Raw genomic sequence first — 16,437 nt, 5'->3', positions numbered from 1 at the left:
TTTTTACCACTCTTTTCTGTTGATTCTTTTCAAAGTCTTGGGCAATTTCCTGTCTGGATGTATTTTTTAAGGAGTATTACATATTTATTTTTCAGGCAATTAAGTTACTTAGGGACTACTTTAATTCTCTCAAGCCTTCTATTTTTAAGATTTGTTAAATTAACCTTAGCCTTTTGTCTAGTTCTAGTTTATATTTTCTACTAAAGTATGGAATCTTTCTGATTTCTTTACATTTGTTATTTTTGTCATCATGCATCTATGTCCATGTAGTTATTAGCTAATAAATATTTCATGTAAAAAGGCTCATATGTATATTATTAGAGAAAGACAAGGAACTACAAGAACTTTACCTGACTCTAGAGTCAGCCTTTTGGCAAAGACAATTTTATGGGATGGAGGTGGCAGCTAAGGAGAGGAGAAAAAAGTAGGCTGAGTTCCTGGGAACTATTTTAAGAAGAAGATGAGAATAGAGAGCTAACCTAGACCTCAAAAATGATCCCAACTCTAAGCAAATAAAAAGATCCATCTGAGGTTTCTCAATACCCATTGTTGACAATTTCAAGATGACTGGCTGAAACCTGGAGTGCAAATAATGAAACATTGTTTTTCCTAGGGCATTAAGGGTTAGAATCATAGCCTTGAACTCATTAAATAAATGTAACCAATAACCTGAGCTCCCATACCCAAGCAGTTTAAATGCTGCTTTGCAGATTAACCACGGTACTGAGAACTAGGGCTCCATTTCTCACCCAATATAATTATTTCTGGGCAGGTTAGTAACAAAGGATATCAAGTCAGAAACTATCTTGGTGTATTTCAGATGGAAGGATTCAGACAAGTAGCAGCACAAATATAAACAAAGGAAACCAGTCTAAAACACAGTAAGCATTTAGAAGAGACCCCACCTGACTGATAACCATGGTGGATTAAGTTTCACCTTGAATTATTGATATTAATGATTCCTATAGGCTAGATGATCTCAAAGGCACTTTCTAATTATGAAATATTATTCTGTCTTATCTATCAAACATGACTGATGACTTATCATTATGCATGTTTTACTGACTACAATTCTATCTTTCCTACTAAAAGTAAATATTTCAACCGTTGTCATTGTCCAAAGATGCCACCACCTTTATTTGTTTACCAGATGATACTGGCCCATTACCCTTGACCTAGTCGACCCTCTACAAAGGACTTAATGATGCTATTTAGGATGCATTTCCTTGCTGCTTTGTGCAGCTGGCTTTCGCATTGTTGCATAAACAGTGATGGGAACATCAGTTATTGTCAAGCAATGACTTCCAGGGCATCTTCGGAGCTGCCTAAATAAAAGAGCAAATGACATTTAATTAGATACTTATTTCAGAGTGCTAAAGTTTGACTGCATATTTGGCTATTTAAAATCATTTTGAAATCTTTGATTGTCACAAAGTAATTATAACAGCGGCACTGATGAAGTAGGCGTTTTAGACTTATGTTGCAAAGAGATTGTAGCTATTGCCATACATTTAATCACAGGGAATTAATAAATACAAAGGTACCCTTCCATAGGCTCATTTTGAAAGTGTGCAATAATTGCTAAAGGGCAAAAAAAGAGAGAGAAAAAATGCATAGTTTGATAGTACTATGACAATTCATGCATAAATGCACCTTATCATCACTTCAGTTCAGTGATTAAAAAACTAGAATATTTGTAGAAATACATAAAACTGAACATAATATTCCATATACTATTCAAAAGGCCCTTGGAAACCCTATGGGGCAGTTCTACTCTGTCCTATGGGGTCACTATGAGTCAGAATCGGCTTGATGGCAATGGGTTTTTTTTTTTGTTTGTTTTTATTCAAAAGTTGAAAGAATCTAAGATTTGAAAGGACCCTTGAATGATATCTAGCCCAAAAACACATCTGATGCTTGAATTTCTTTTCCAACATTTCCACCAAATAAATTATCCAACCTTAAACATTTCTAAAACAAGGAGTTCACTACTTCCCAAAGTAGCCTACTCCATCCTTAAATAACTGATTGTTTAAAGAATCTATCTAATTAAGTTTAAATCTGTGTTCCAAAAATTTCCAAGCAATGAGAAATCTAGCAATGCGGTACTCAATTTTTTTATATGAAAAGTGGAATAAATCCTATTTATTACAGACTATTTTCAAATTTTGCAAAAATTGTTTAATTTCAAATAATCTTCATAGTCTATATTTCTCTTTTTGCTAAAGTCAACTCAAACAAAGCTGAAGTGATACTAAGCCTGAGATCAGAGACTGAGTCTTTTTCATACTTACAGCCTTATGTATCAAGGTATGCCTATTTAATTGAATCTTAGCTAATCTTTAAACTATCAGCAAACAATCTAGCTAAAACTTTACATCTGTTGATGATACAGCCACTGTAGAGAACAGCTGGTGGCTCCTCAAAATGTTAAATATAGAATTACTATACGATCTAGCAGTTCCACTCCTAGGTATAAATACTTTTTTTTAAAGCAGGGACTCAGACAGACACTTGTACACCAATGTTCATAGCAGCATTATTCACAATACCCAAAAAGTAGAAACAACACAAGTGCTCATCAAGAGATGAATAGATAAACAAAACGTGGTATATACATACATTGAAAAATTATTCAGCCATCAAGAGAAATGAAGTTCTGATACATGCTATGACATGGACGAACCTTAAAAATATTATGCTAATTTAAATAAGTCAGACCCCAAAGGACAAATATTGTATGATTCCACTTATATGAAATACCTAGAATAGGCAAATCCGTAGAGACAGAAAGTAGATTAGAGGTTACCAGGGACTGGAAGGAGGTGAGGATGGGGAGTTATTGCTCAATGGGTAAAGGGCTTCTTTTTGGGATGATGGAAAAGTTTTGGAAGTAGATAGTGGTGAAGGCTGCACAACATTGTGAAGGTAATTAATGTCATTGAATAGTACACTTAAAAAATGGTTAAAATGGCCAATAGTGTATTATATATATTTTATCATAAAAAATTTATTTTAAATTTATAAGGAACAGAGACTTGGTCTATCGTCAAGACTTACAGAGGTGCAAAATACAGACTCTGCTAAGAAAACTTGGTTGGTCTCTGTTAATACTAATTTAATAATAGCAATGTTTTGAATTCCTGTATTTTTTCCTTGCCAATACTGAACATCAGCTAAAGCTTGTATTGATAACAGTCATTACATATTTTCTCAATAGTACCATAAGATGGCTTTACCTGGTTGGTGAAGTCTCTTTCCCATTACAGGCAGCACTGGCGCTTAGCCCATGTTCCAGCCCAATCGGAGAATCTCCTCCTTCTACTGGAAACCTCCTTGTCTGGGTCCCAAACCAAAAAGGCATAATTCACTGAAGACCTAGATTAGACAATTAAAAAGGTGGCAGGACATTGTCTTCAAATAGTGCTTTGTAAATTTTAACGTTACTATCTTTGTTACAGGCATATAGAAATGTACTGAAAATAACACTTTAAAATAGATATTAAAGTATATACTTACTAGAAAATAGATATAAAAGTATAAACTTGCTATAAAAGTAAACTTACTATATTACACAATTTCTTCCTCCCCATTCTATATTACACAATTTTACATACAATTTTAAGTCTTACAACAAATTCCAGGTAGTGAAGTACAGTTGGAGTTCCACATCTGTTCACCATGAAGTCTTCAGATAATCCTTCTATTCCTAGCACTCATTCAATCACTCCACCATCTCTCTATGGCATTTATAGGTTAATAGTTAAGAGAGGGGCCTTGGGAGAATTGCACTGACCTGAGTTCAAATCCTGATTCTGGCCCTTCCTATCTATGTGATCTCAGGCAAGGTACTTCAAGTTTCTCAACAGTAAATTTGGAATAATAGTATCTACTTCTAGGTTAACAGTGAGGATTAAATAAAATATGTAAAGTGTAGCATCTAACACACGGTGTTTAATAAATGTTAACTATACTCAGCAGATGCTACTATTAGTAAATATATATGTATATCTGGGGTTTTTATGTGTGTACATATAGATTAGATAGATAGATGATAGAGAGAGAGAGAGAGAGAGATGATAGAGAGAGAGAGAGAGAGAGATGGAGCCTTGGTGGCACAGTGGTTAAAGTCTGAGATTCGAACCTACCAGCCGCTCCTCAGGAGGAAGATGTGACAGTCTGCTTCCATTAAGATTACAGCCTTGGAAACCCCATGGGACAGTTCTACTTTTTCCTATAGGGTACGGAGTTGGAATCGACTTGATGGCAATGAATTTTTTTTTTATGTGTATGTACGTGTATTACGTATTTGTATGTTTGTGTGAATATATATATTCTTGAACCACCCCCCTTATACATTGCTCACACCTTTCCCTTGCTTAGAGTCAAGTAATACATTAAGTCTGAATTTACATTTCACTTTCTCTGAGAAGCTTTCCATAGCCCCATTATCTAAATTTTCAGAGCACTTTGTATTTCTGCTTTGTAACAATTATCGCTTTAACTTAGGGTTTCTCAACCTCAGCAATACTGGCATTTGGAACTGATAACTCATTGTTAGGGAGGGGATAGGATGTCCTGTGCATTTGGTAGCATGTTTAGCAGTATCCATGGTCTCTACCCAGTAGATGCCAGTACTACACACATCCTAAGTCACAACTGTTAAAAATGTCTCTAGACATTCCCAAATGTCCCCCGAGGGGCAAAATAGCCCCCTGTTGAGACTCACTGCTCAAATTATTTGTAGAATGTTTTTTTTAATATTTGTTTCTTCCTCCCCATTCCATGTCTGTCTTTGTCACCATCGAATCTCTAACACGTAGAAGGGTGCCTGGCGCGGAGTGGGTGCTTAATAACTATATCTTGAACAAATTTGCATGTTTCAACTATTAGCCCACAAAGGACAGGAAAAATATCTTATACCTGTTTCATATGCATGGTACAGTAGTCTATGCCTAATAACTATTTATTGGTGGTAGTTATGCTTAATGACAATTTACTAAAACCATAGTAAAAATTATGATTTAGTGTAACTATATAGGGAATAGGTTTCAACTAAATTAACCAAGGATACTTAGACTTACCAAAATAGGCCCAGTCTGATTCCTGTAGAGGTGAATAAATCAACTGCTTCTACTGACCCTCCATAGAAGGCTGGAATTGCCAAAGGAATGATGGCCAAATGTTCCAGTGACACCCAGAAATTATGACCTCAGAAGATTCTTTCACATAGTTTCCTACCTGCTAAGGAAGCAAATGTCTCAATCCATAGCTCCAGCGATAAGCTGAAATTTGGCTAAAAGTTGGGAGTTGACTCAACGGCAACTGGTTTTTTTTTTTTTTTAAAGTTTACTTGAGGGTTTTATTCTTGTCGCCATTGGCTTCTTTATTGTCTCTTAATATTAAATAAATATTAGTGTAATTTATAAATGAATTAATTTTATCTATCACAGGCCTAAAGAGCACTCGTGGCAAAATGGTTAAGCCTTTGCCTGCTAACCTAAAGGTTGGGAGTCCAAACCCACCCAGCGCTCTGGAGAAGAAAGACCTGGTGACCTTCTCCCATAAAGATTACAGCCCAGTAAACCCTGTAGGGAAGTTCTACTCTGTCAAATCGGTCACTGAGTCAAAAACGCGACCTGACAGCCCCTAACAACACTATCAACTTACAGGCTAGTCATTTCTGAACAAAATCTCATTTGAGATTCTTCTCACTTTACATCCGATTTCCTCATTCCAGGCTTACCTTCATTCCTTCTGCTTTCATATGATTTATGTTTTAGAAAATTGACATTTTACATAAGAATCACTTTGATGTTATACAAAGTCTAATCTCTACCATCTTTTTCCTTATTAGAATACTATCTATGAACAAGTTGATGACAATTTTAGCTTAAAGAAACCATTTAACAGAATGTGTCATAGTCAGACATACTGAAATAATTGCCGGCCATTGTTAGCTAATGTACCATTACTCATCTTATTGTACAATTGTTTAAATCAGAGCATTGAGACATTGATTATTCTAATGTACCATTACTCATCTTATTGTACAATTGTTTAAATCAGAGCATTGAGACATTGATTTTACTTTATAGCTACTGACAAACATTAAAAAGCACAAAGCAAAATACTTGCAGGGGAAATAGTCTTAAATTCCTATACTTTATCACTATTTTAAATTAGTCCCTTTGGTACAAATAGTGCCAAGTTCCTTTTTTTCTTTTTCTTTTTTAGTACATGTGATACAGTGAAGAAAAAAATACAACCGTACCCTTAATGATGAAATTTTCCGCTGGTGGCACAGTGGTTAAGAACTAAGCTGCTAACCAAAATGTCAGCAATTTGAATCCACCAGCCACTCCTTGGAAACCCTATGGGGCGGCTCTACTCTGTCCTATAGGGTCACTATGAGTCAAAATCGACTTGACAGCAATGGGTTTGGATTGGTTTTTTGGTACCGTAATACATCAGAAGGTAAAATGAACTTGACTCACCAACAGATCTTTGCAAGCAATAGATAAACAGGCAAAGTATAAATGCTAAATAAAAAGACGATGAAAACTCTAAGTACTCTTAATTCTAATAAGCCAAGAATAATGATTTTTCAATTATCAGGATTTGATTCATGAGATGCAAAAAAGGAGTGATGTTTGAATAGTCATATTCTAAGAAAGCAGATTATTAGAATTCATTCATTCATTCATTCAACAAATATTTGCTAAGAATTCACCATGAACCAGGCATGTATTAAGTGCTGAAGATACAGTCTATGCTATGAAATCTACTGTTTGAAATGTATACAGCCATTTTTCATTGATTAGTGTTAGTGTTAGAAATCTTTTCCTACCCTTTTACTTTTAACCTATGATATTAATATTCATAGTGAGTTTCTTGTAAACACTATATAGTTGTCATTCCTTTTTATTCAGTCCAATGATCTCTGCCTTTCAATTACAGTATTTAGACCACTTATATTTCATGTGATGTAGATGGATTTAACTCTATCATTTTGCTATTTGTATTCTATTTTTGCTACCAGTTTTTGTTCCCTTTTCCACTTATTCTGTTTTTCTGGATCAACTGAATATGTTTTATGATCTACCTAGTCTCATTTACTGGCTTATTGCTATACATCTTTGTTTTGGTTTGTTTAGGGATTATAGTATATGCCTTTAACTTTCAATGATCTATTTCCAAATAACATTGTACCACTTCACATGTTAGAAGAACCATACAAGAGTACTTTCCATTTTCTCTCTCCCAACTTTTGGTTTTGTTGTCATCCATTTTACTTCTACATATGTTATAAGCCTCACGATATGTTACTATTAGTTGTGCTTTATGCAGTGAGTAATCTTTTTAAGAGTTTAAAAAAAAAAAAGAAGTCTTTTATATTTACCCACATATTTATCATTTCCAGTGCCTATATTCCCTTGCCACCACTCATCTGTCAGTCTGTGGTACCATACTGGCGTGGGTGTTGCTCTGATGCTGGAAGCTATGCCACCAGTACTTCAAATAATAGCAGGGCCACCATGTGGATAGCTGCAGAACATTGTCTGATACAGTGCTGGAAAAATGAGCCACTCAGATAGGAAGGCACCCAAAATAACAATTAGGGAACTGCTGCATCCTCAAAGTTGAGCTGACCTTAATGACAGGGATGGAGTAAAGCTTTCGGGACCTGCATTTGCTGGTGTGGCATAACTCAAAATGAAAAGAAACCAAGCTGAAAACATTCATTGATAATTGGAATGTAGAATGCACAAAGTATAAAGCAAAGAAAATTGAAAGTTGTCAAAAATGAAATGGAACACTTGATGACTGACATTTTAGGCATTAATGAGCTGAAGTGGATTGGCATTGGCCCTTTTTTATCAGGCAAGCAAATGGTCTACTATCTAGGAATGGCAAATTGAAGAGAAGCAGCATCGCATTCATTGTCAAAAGAACATTTCAACATCTATCCTGAAAAACAATGCCATCAGAGGTAGGATAATATGCACAAACCTGCAAGGAAGACCAGTTAATACAATTTTTATTCAAATTTATGCCAACAACCACTAATGCCAAAGGTGAAGAATTGAAGATTTTTACCAACTTCTGCAGTCTGAAATTGATCAAACATGCAAACAAGATGCACTGATAATTACTGGTGATTGGAATCCAAAAGTTGGAAACAAAAAAGAAGGATCAGTAGTTGGAAAATAAGACCTTGGTGATAGAAATGACGCCAAAGACAGTATGACAGAATTTTTCAAGACCAGTGATTTAGTCATTGGAAATACCTTTTTCGCAACAACATAAGCAGCAACTATACACATGGGCATCACAGGATGGAATATACAGGAATCAAATTGACTGTATCTGTGGAAAGAGAGGATGGAGAAGCTCAACATCATTAGTCCTGCCACAGAACAGGCCATCAACTGCTCATGTGCAAGTTCAAGTTGAAGCTGAAAAAAATTAAAACAAGTCTACGAGAGCCAAAGTAGGACCTTCAGTATATCCCATCTGAATTTAGAGACCAACTCAAGAATAGATTTGATGCACTGAACACTAATGACCAAAGACCGGACAAGTCGTAGGGAAACATTAAGGACATCACATATAAAGAAAAAAGTCTTTAAAAGACAAGAAAGAAAAGACCAAAATGGAAGCCAGAAGAGATTCTGAAACTTGTTCTTGGACATACAGTAGCTAAAGCGAAAGGAAGAAATGGTAAAAGGCCTGAACAGAAGATTTCAAAGGGCAGCTTGAGAAGACAAATTATTATAATGAAATGTGCAAAGACCTGGAGTTAAAAAACCAAAATGGAATTGGCATTTGGCATTTCTTAAGCTAATGAACCGAAGAAAAAAATTGAAGCCTCAAGTTACAATAGGGAACAATTCTATGGGCAAAAAATTGAATGAAGCAGGGAGCATTAAACGAAGACGGAAGAAATACAGAGACTCACTGTACCAAAGAGAGCTGGTTGATGCTCAACCATTTCAGGAGGTAGCATATGATCAAGAATCAATGGTACTGAAGGAAGAAGTCCAAACTGCACTGAAGGCATTGGCGAAAAACAGAGTTCCAGGAATTGAGGAAATACCAACTGAAAGGTTTCAACAAATAGATGCAATGCTGGAAGCACTCACCTGTGTATGCCAAGAAATCTGGAAGCCAACCAACTGGAAGAGATATGTATTTGTGCCATTCCAAAGAAAGGTGATCCAACAGAATGGGAGAACTGTCTAACGGTATCATTACTATTACACCGAAGTAAAATTTTGCTGAAGATAATTCAAAAATGGTTGCAGCAGTACATTGACAAGTGTCAGAAATTGAAGCTGGTTTCAGAAGAGGACATGGAATGAGGCATAGCATTGCTGATGTTAGATGGATCTTGGCTGAAAACAGAAAATACCAGAACTACATTTACGTATGTTTTATTGACTGTAAAAAGGCATTTTACTCTGCGGATCATAACAAACTATGGATAACACTGCAAAGAACGCAAATTCCAGAACACTTAATTGTGTTCATCTGGAACCTATATATAGGCCAGGAGGCAGTTGTTCAAACAGAACAAGGGAATATGGCATGGTTTAAAATCAGGAAAAGTTGTATCCTTTCACCATACTTATTCAATCCTCATGCTAAGCAAATAATCCAAGATGCTGGACTATATGAAAAGAACTTGGCATCAGGATTGGAAGAAGACTAATTAACAGCCTGCAATATGAATATGACACAACCTTGCTTGCTGAAAGCGAAGAGGTCTTGATGTACTTACACCTCAACATAAAAGAAAACAAACATCCTCACAACTGGACCAATAAGCAACAGCATGATAAATGAAAAAATTGAAGTTGTCAAAAATTTCATTTTACTTGGTTCCATAATCAACATGCATGGAAGCAGCAGTCAAAAATCAAATGACATACTACATTGGGCAAATCTGCTGTAAAAGACCTTTTTAAAGGGTTAAAAAGCAAAGGTGTACTTTGAGGACTAAGGTGTACCTGAACCAAGCAATTGTATTTTCAATTGCCTCATATGCATGCAAAAGCTGCACAATGAATATGGAAGACTAAACAAAAATTGATGCATTTCAGTGACGGTGCTGGTGAAGAATATTGAATATACCACAGGCTGCCAGAAGAACAAACAGTTTTGGAAGAAGTACATCACTCCTTGGAAGCAATAATGGTGAGACTTCATCTCACGTACTTTGGACGTGTTATCAGGAAGAACAAGTCCCTGGAGAAGGACATCATGTCTGGTAGAGAGTCAGCAAAAAAGAAGATCCTCAATGAGATGAACTGACACAGTGGCTGCAACAATGGGTTCAAACATAGCAATAATTGTAAGAATGGCGCAGGACCTGGTAATGTTTCATCCTGTTGTACACAGGGTTGCTATGAGTTGGAACCAACTTGATGGCCCCTAACATCAACATATTCCCTTGAATAAATCCAGATTTCCATCCAACATCATTTTCCTTCTGCTTGAAGGCCTTCATTTAACAGTGCTGGTCACTGTGAGTTGCTATCAACTCGAAAGGATCAGTTTGGTTAGTTGGTTGGTCTACTGGTGATTAGTTCATCCAGCTTTTCTGTCTGAAAATGTCTTCATTTCACTTTCAATATTGAACAAAATTTTCACTGGGTATAGAATTCTAAGTTGATAGGTTTTTGTTTTTTTTTTTTTTCCTTCTTTCAGTGCTTTAAAGATTTTGCTCTGTTTTCTGGCTTGCTTTGCTTCCAACAAGAAGTCTGCCGTTGTTCTTATCTTTGTTCTTCTGTGTGTAGTTTTTGTTTTCTCTCTGGCTTATTTAAGATACTCTATCACCAATTTTAATCAATTCGATAATGATGTACGTGATATAGTTTTCTTCCTATTTCTTGTGCCTAGATTTCATTGAGCTCCACGAATCTGTGGGTGCGTAATTTTTTATCACATTTAGATATTTTTCAGTCATTATTTCTTCAAGTAATTTTTTTTGATAGTTTAGTAGTAATAATAGTCTCTATTACTATGTCTTGAAGTTCACTAATTCTTTCTTTTGCAATGTCTAATCTGCTCTTAATTTCATCTAGTATATTCTTCATCTTACACACTGTATTCTTATTTAGAAATAACTTTGTCTCTCCTTAACCTGCTCATGCTTCCTTCTGCCTTCTTGAACACCTAGTGTAGATTTCCTTCTTGAACATATGGTGTAGATTTATAAGAGTCCTTGTCTACTAATTCTTTTATTTGTGCCTTTGTTTTGTTTGTTTGTTACTGATTTTTCTCTTATTGTGAGGAACATTTTTCTCCATCTTTGCGTATCTGGTAATTTTTTTTTTCAATTTATTTTATCGTACTTTAGATGAAGGTTTACAGGACAAACTAGTTTCTCATCAAACAGATAGTACATTGTTCTACGACATTGGTTAACAACTCCACAACATGTCAACACTCTCCCTTCTCAACACCAGGTTCCCTATTACTACATTTTCTGTTCTCTCCTGCCTTCCACTCCCTGCCCCAGGGCTGGTGCACCCTTTTAGTCTTGTTTTGGTCCATGGGCCTGTCTAATCTTTGGCTGAAGGGTGAACTTCAGAAGTGACCTCATTACTGAGCTGAAAGGGTGTCTGGGGGCCATACTCTCAGGGTTTCTCCAGTCTCTGTCAGGCCAGCAAGTCTGGTCTTTCCTTTTGAGTTAGAATTTTGTTCTATATTTTTCTGCAGCTGTCCGGGACCCTCTATTGTGATCCCTGTCAGAGCAGTCAGTGGTGGCAGCTGGCCACCGTCTAGTTTTACTGGACTCGGTCTGGTGAAGGCTGTGGTAGATGTGGTCCATTAGTCCTTTGGATTAATCTTTCCCTTGTATCTTTAGTATTCTTCATTCTTCCTTGCTCCCAAAGGGGTGAGACCAGTGGAGCATCCTAGATGGCCGCTCACAGGCTTTTAAGACCACAGATGCTACTCACCAAAGTAGAATGTATAACATATTCTTTATAAACTATGTTATGCTAATTGAGCTAGATGCTCCCTGAGACCATGTTCCCCGCCGCTCTCAGGCCAGCAATTCGGTCCCTCAGGGAGTCTGGATGTGTCTATGGAGCTTCCACGACCTTGCCTTGTACAGGTTGTGCTGGCTTCCCCAGTATTGCGTACTGTCTTACCTTTCACCAGAGTTTCCACTCATCTATTCTCTATTGTTTTTCCACCCCTCCCTTCCCTCGTAACCATCAAAGACCGTTTCTTTTTGTGTGTAAACCTTTTCATGAGTTTTTACAGTAGTGGTCTCACAACATTTGTCCTTTTGTGATTGACTTATTTCACTCAGCGTAATATACTCTAGATTCATCCATGTTAGGAGATGCTTCACAATTCATAGTAGTTCATCGTTTTATAATACTCCATTGTGTGCACATACCACAGTTTATCCACTCATCTGTTGGTGGGCACCTAGGTTGTTTCCATCTTTTTGCTATTGTGAACAATGCTGTAACGAACATGGGAGTGCATGTGTCTATTCGTGTGACGACTCATTTCTCTAGGATATATTCTTAACAGTGCAATTGCTGGATCATATGGTATTTTTATTTCTTGCTTTCTAAGGAAGCGCCTTATTATTTTCCAAAATGGTTGTGCCATTTTCCATTCCCACCAGCAGCGCATAAGAGTTCCAATCTCCCCACAGCCTCTCCAACATTTGTTATTTTCTGTTTTATTGATTCGTGCCGGTAATGCCAGAGTGAGATGGTATCTCATTGTGGTTCTGATATGCATTTCTCTAATGGCTACAGATTTTGAACATTTCCTCATGTGTCTGTTGGCCACTTGAATGTTTTCTTTGGTGAAGTGTCTGTTCATTTCCTTTGCCCATTTTTTAATTGGATTATTTGTATTTTTGTTATAGAGTTGTTGGATTTTCTTGCAGCTTTTAGAGATTAGACCTTTGATTTGTAATAGCCAAAAATTTTTCCCCAGTCTGTAGGTTCTCTTTTTACTCTTTTGGTGAAACCTTTTGATGGGCGTGTTTAATTTTTAGAAGATCCCAGTTATCTAGTTTATCCTCTGGAGCTTGTGTGTGGTTGGTTGTGGTTTGTAGCCTGTTAATGCTGTGTATGAGGGCCTCTAGCGTTGATCCTATTTTTCTTCTACGAACATCATAGTTTTTGGCTTTATATTTAGTTCTTTGATCCATTTTGAGTTAGTTTTTGTACATGGTGTGAGGTATGGGTCCTGTTTCATTTTTTTGCAGATGGACATCCAGTTTTGCCAGGAACATTTGTTAAAAAGACTGTTTTTTCCCCATTTGATGGACTTTGGGCCCTTGTCGAAGATCAGGTGACCATAGGTGGATGGATTTACATCTAGGTTCTCAATTCTGTTCCATTGGTCAATGTATCTGTCGTTATACCAGTACCAGGCTGTTTCGACTACCATAGCTATATAGTAGGTTCTGAGGTCAGCTACTGTGAGTTCTACTTTATCCTTCTTCTTAAATAGTGCTTTACTTATCCAGGGCTTCTTCCCTTTCTATGCAAAGCTAATGATAAGTTTTTCCACCTCTTTAAAAAATGTCGTCCAATGTATTTGGATTGGTATTGCATTGTATTTGTAAATCACTTTGAGTAGAATTGTCTTTTTCATAATGTTGAGTCTACCTATCCATGAGTGTGGTATGTTTTTCCATTTATGTAGATCTCTTTTGGTTTCTTGAAGTAGTGTTTTGTAGTTTTCTTTGTATAGGTCTTTTACATCCCTGGTTAGGTTTACTCCCAAGTATTTTAATTTTTTCGGGGCTATTACAAATGGTATTGTTTTCCTGATTTCCTTTTCATCATTCTCTTTATTGATAGGTAGGAATCCAACTGATTATTGTACATTTATCTTGTATCCTGCTACTCTACTGAATCTTTTTATTAGTTCCAGTAGTTTTCTCATGGAGTCTTTTGGGTTTTCTAATTACGGTATCATATCATCCACAAATAGGGACAGTTTAACTTCTTCATTACCTATCTGGCAATTTTTGATTGGATATGCCTAGTATCGGTTGTTCTGTATAATTTTTTTCCATAGAATTTAAATAGTGTATCCTTTTTAGTCTACAGATTTTCTTATATTACTAAATGCATTTCTTCTTCCATCTGTTTATGTTCTTCTTCCACATGTTCCAATACTACTGTGTTCCCAAATCTCAGTGGCTTCAACTGTTTTTCTTGCTCATAAGACTGTGGATATCACGCTATTCAGCTAATCCGCATTTGGTTCCCCTGCGTTCAACTGCAATCAGCAGGACTCCAGACTTCAAATCAGATTCAGATTTGGATGAGATCCACATGTCATTATTTTGGAAAGAGCAGCCACCTAAGGCACATTTTTCTCATAAAGCATGACAAAGCCCAAAGGGCCAAGTAAAAGCATGCAAGCCCATCTAAAACCTCTGCTGGTTTTATACCTGCCATTCCATTGACCAAATCAAGTCACATGACCAAACCCAAAGTCACTGGGGTGAGACTATATATTCTGCCTACCCTACTGTGAGGTACTGCATAGTCACATGCAAAGACAGATAGCAAAGAATTCAAAACAATAATTCAATCTACCACACTCACTACTGTGTGGGTAAATTCTCCTAGACTTCTTTCCTGCTTATCTGAAATCTGTTCTTCCACTTACAGCTAGAGTTTAAAGGGTCTTGTTTTCTTTTCATTATGTTTGTGTGAGAGGAGGTATGTTGGGAGAATTCCACTAAAGACCTGCATAGCCTTCAAGGATGACTTAGGTTCTGCTTGCTTTTCTGAGAGTTTGCTGAATATCTTAAATGGGGTTTCAGTTCACCTAATTATGAGTATATTCAACTCCAGGATACACTTGGATTGTTAGGACATTAATAACGGACCATTGGAAAATATAAACTCTGTAAGTTTTTTCTGCCTCTACTAAGGTCCTGAAATGGCTGCTATATAAAATTCTACCCTGACTCTTAAAAAGAATCATCCTCTTAGTCTGATTCTCTCATGACTGATATTTTAATGAGACTTATTAAGATTTTCTTAATTTAACTTCTTTTCTATGCATAGCTTCTGGAGAATAATGACTAGGAACTAGCAACTGGATTAAGATTAGAGCTCTTCAGAGGCCAGAATACAAGATGAGCTGGCACCATACCTTGGTGAAGCAATTCTACTGACGTCACTGCCTACAAATTGGACCAAGATTTGCAAATTTTGGAAGCCCCAGTAAGTGCCTGGCTGCATCTCTACCATTAACTTCATGTTCCTCAATAAGCAGGTAAGATTAAATTTTGCAACTGCAAAAATTTATTTTCACAAGAGATGTAAGTACTTAGTTGAAAAACAACAAAATGGAAATGTTGGAAAGCCTTGGCACTAGACAATCCATTGCAACTTCAGACTTACCAGCTATCAAAGAAATGTTAATAACATATTATTTGTCTTGGCTGGGGAGTAAGGTGTTCTAATCAATCAAATATTACAGTTCATATTACTACACATTAACAGTACCTGTAATTTAACTTTTTTTTTTTTAAGATGGAGAAGGCCTTTTAAGGTTTTTAGTTCCTTGGAATTTTTGTGGAAAATATTTCCTTAAAGGAGTGCTCCGAGTTCTTAACTGAATCTGGTCTAAACTGATCAATAAAAGTTTAGCTTTTTGAGTATTTGGCAATTTTAAGGAGTTGGTAATGACTGGTTTTTCAATCCTCACCTCTCCCATCTAAAACACATAAATCAAATGCCTAATTTTAATCTTATCCCTTCTATCAGACTATTTTCTCCAGTCTACGTGCTCGTTCACTGACTCCTACTGCACTTACAGTAAGCACCATACAATACTGTAAGTCACAATTTCTGAATATTTCTTGTGTGTCGTCAATTAGATAGCAAGCTTCTTGGAGCTGGATCTATGTCTTAATTTCTTTTTGGTCCTCCAGAGAGCCTATTAGTTATATGCGAGGAACACACAGGATTCAACAAACACTAGTAGGGTGTCTTAGCTTTGCCCACGTGCTCTGACACATCTATTTGGGGTTTCTCTGTACTCATCAACATTGTTCGTTTTCTATTAGAACAAAGGGCTCGATGGAAAGAGACGATAACCCTGCGTCGCGTGGAATCTGAATAAACGGAATTCGACCCACCGCCGAAGGTGTTGAGACTGTGAACGAAGACTAAGCCTCTGATAGCTTATGGAGAGTTTTAAAGATACATATTTTAAAATCCCACTCCCAAGCCTTCGGATACTCTGCCAATTACCCCGGCCTCCGCAGCTGCCGATGCTCAAAGGTGTTGACAAAGCAGCGAGGATCTACGGTCAGAGACCCAGTCGCTATGGTAACGACGAACCGCAAGTGCACTCGCACCGCCTTCCTGTGGAAAGTTGTAGCCTGAGCCTAGAGGAGCGCTTGGCGACGGCAGCGACTTG

General features: G+C 36.8%; 1 protein-coding gene across 1 annotated transcript; it reads right to left on the bottom strand.

Annotated features, from left to right (window-relative positions):
* Positions 1-931: 931 nt before the first annotated feature.
* Positions 932-16,301, bottom strand: FAM229B (family with sequence similarity 229 member B). Its single transcript, XM_003404283.3, has 3 exons — positions 16,269-16,301; positions 3,240-3,378; positions 932-1,325 (listed from the first exon to the last, which is right to left on the bottom strand). Exons 2-3 carry the CDS (start codon positions 3,362-3,364, stop codon positions 1,208-1,210), a joined length of 243 nt encoding a protein of 80 aa, XP_003404331.1. The 5' UTR covers positions 3,365-3,378; positions 16,269-16,301; the 3' UTR covers positions 932-1,207.
* Between the last annotated feature and the right edge of the window lie 136 nt (positions 16,302-16,437).

Source organism: Loxodonta africana, chromosome 1, assembly GCF_030014295.1.
Source record: "Loxodonta africana isolate mLoxAfr1 chromosome 1, mLoxAfr1.hap2, whole genome shotgun sequence".
In the NCBI taxonomy this organism is placed as follows: Eukaryota; Metazoa; Chordata; class Mammalia; order Proboscidea; family Elephantidae; genus Loxodonta; species Loxodonta africana.
This window is presented reverse-complemented; position numbering and strand designations above follow the sequence as displayed.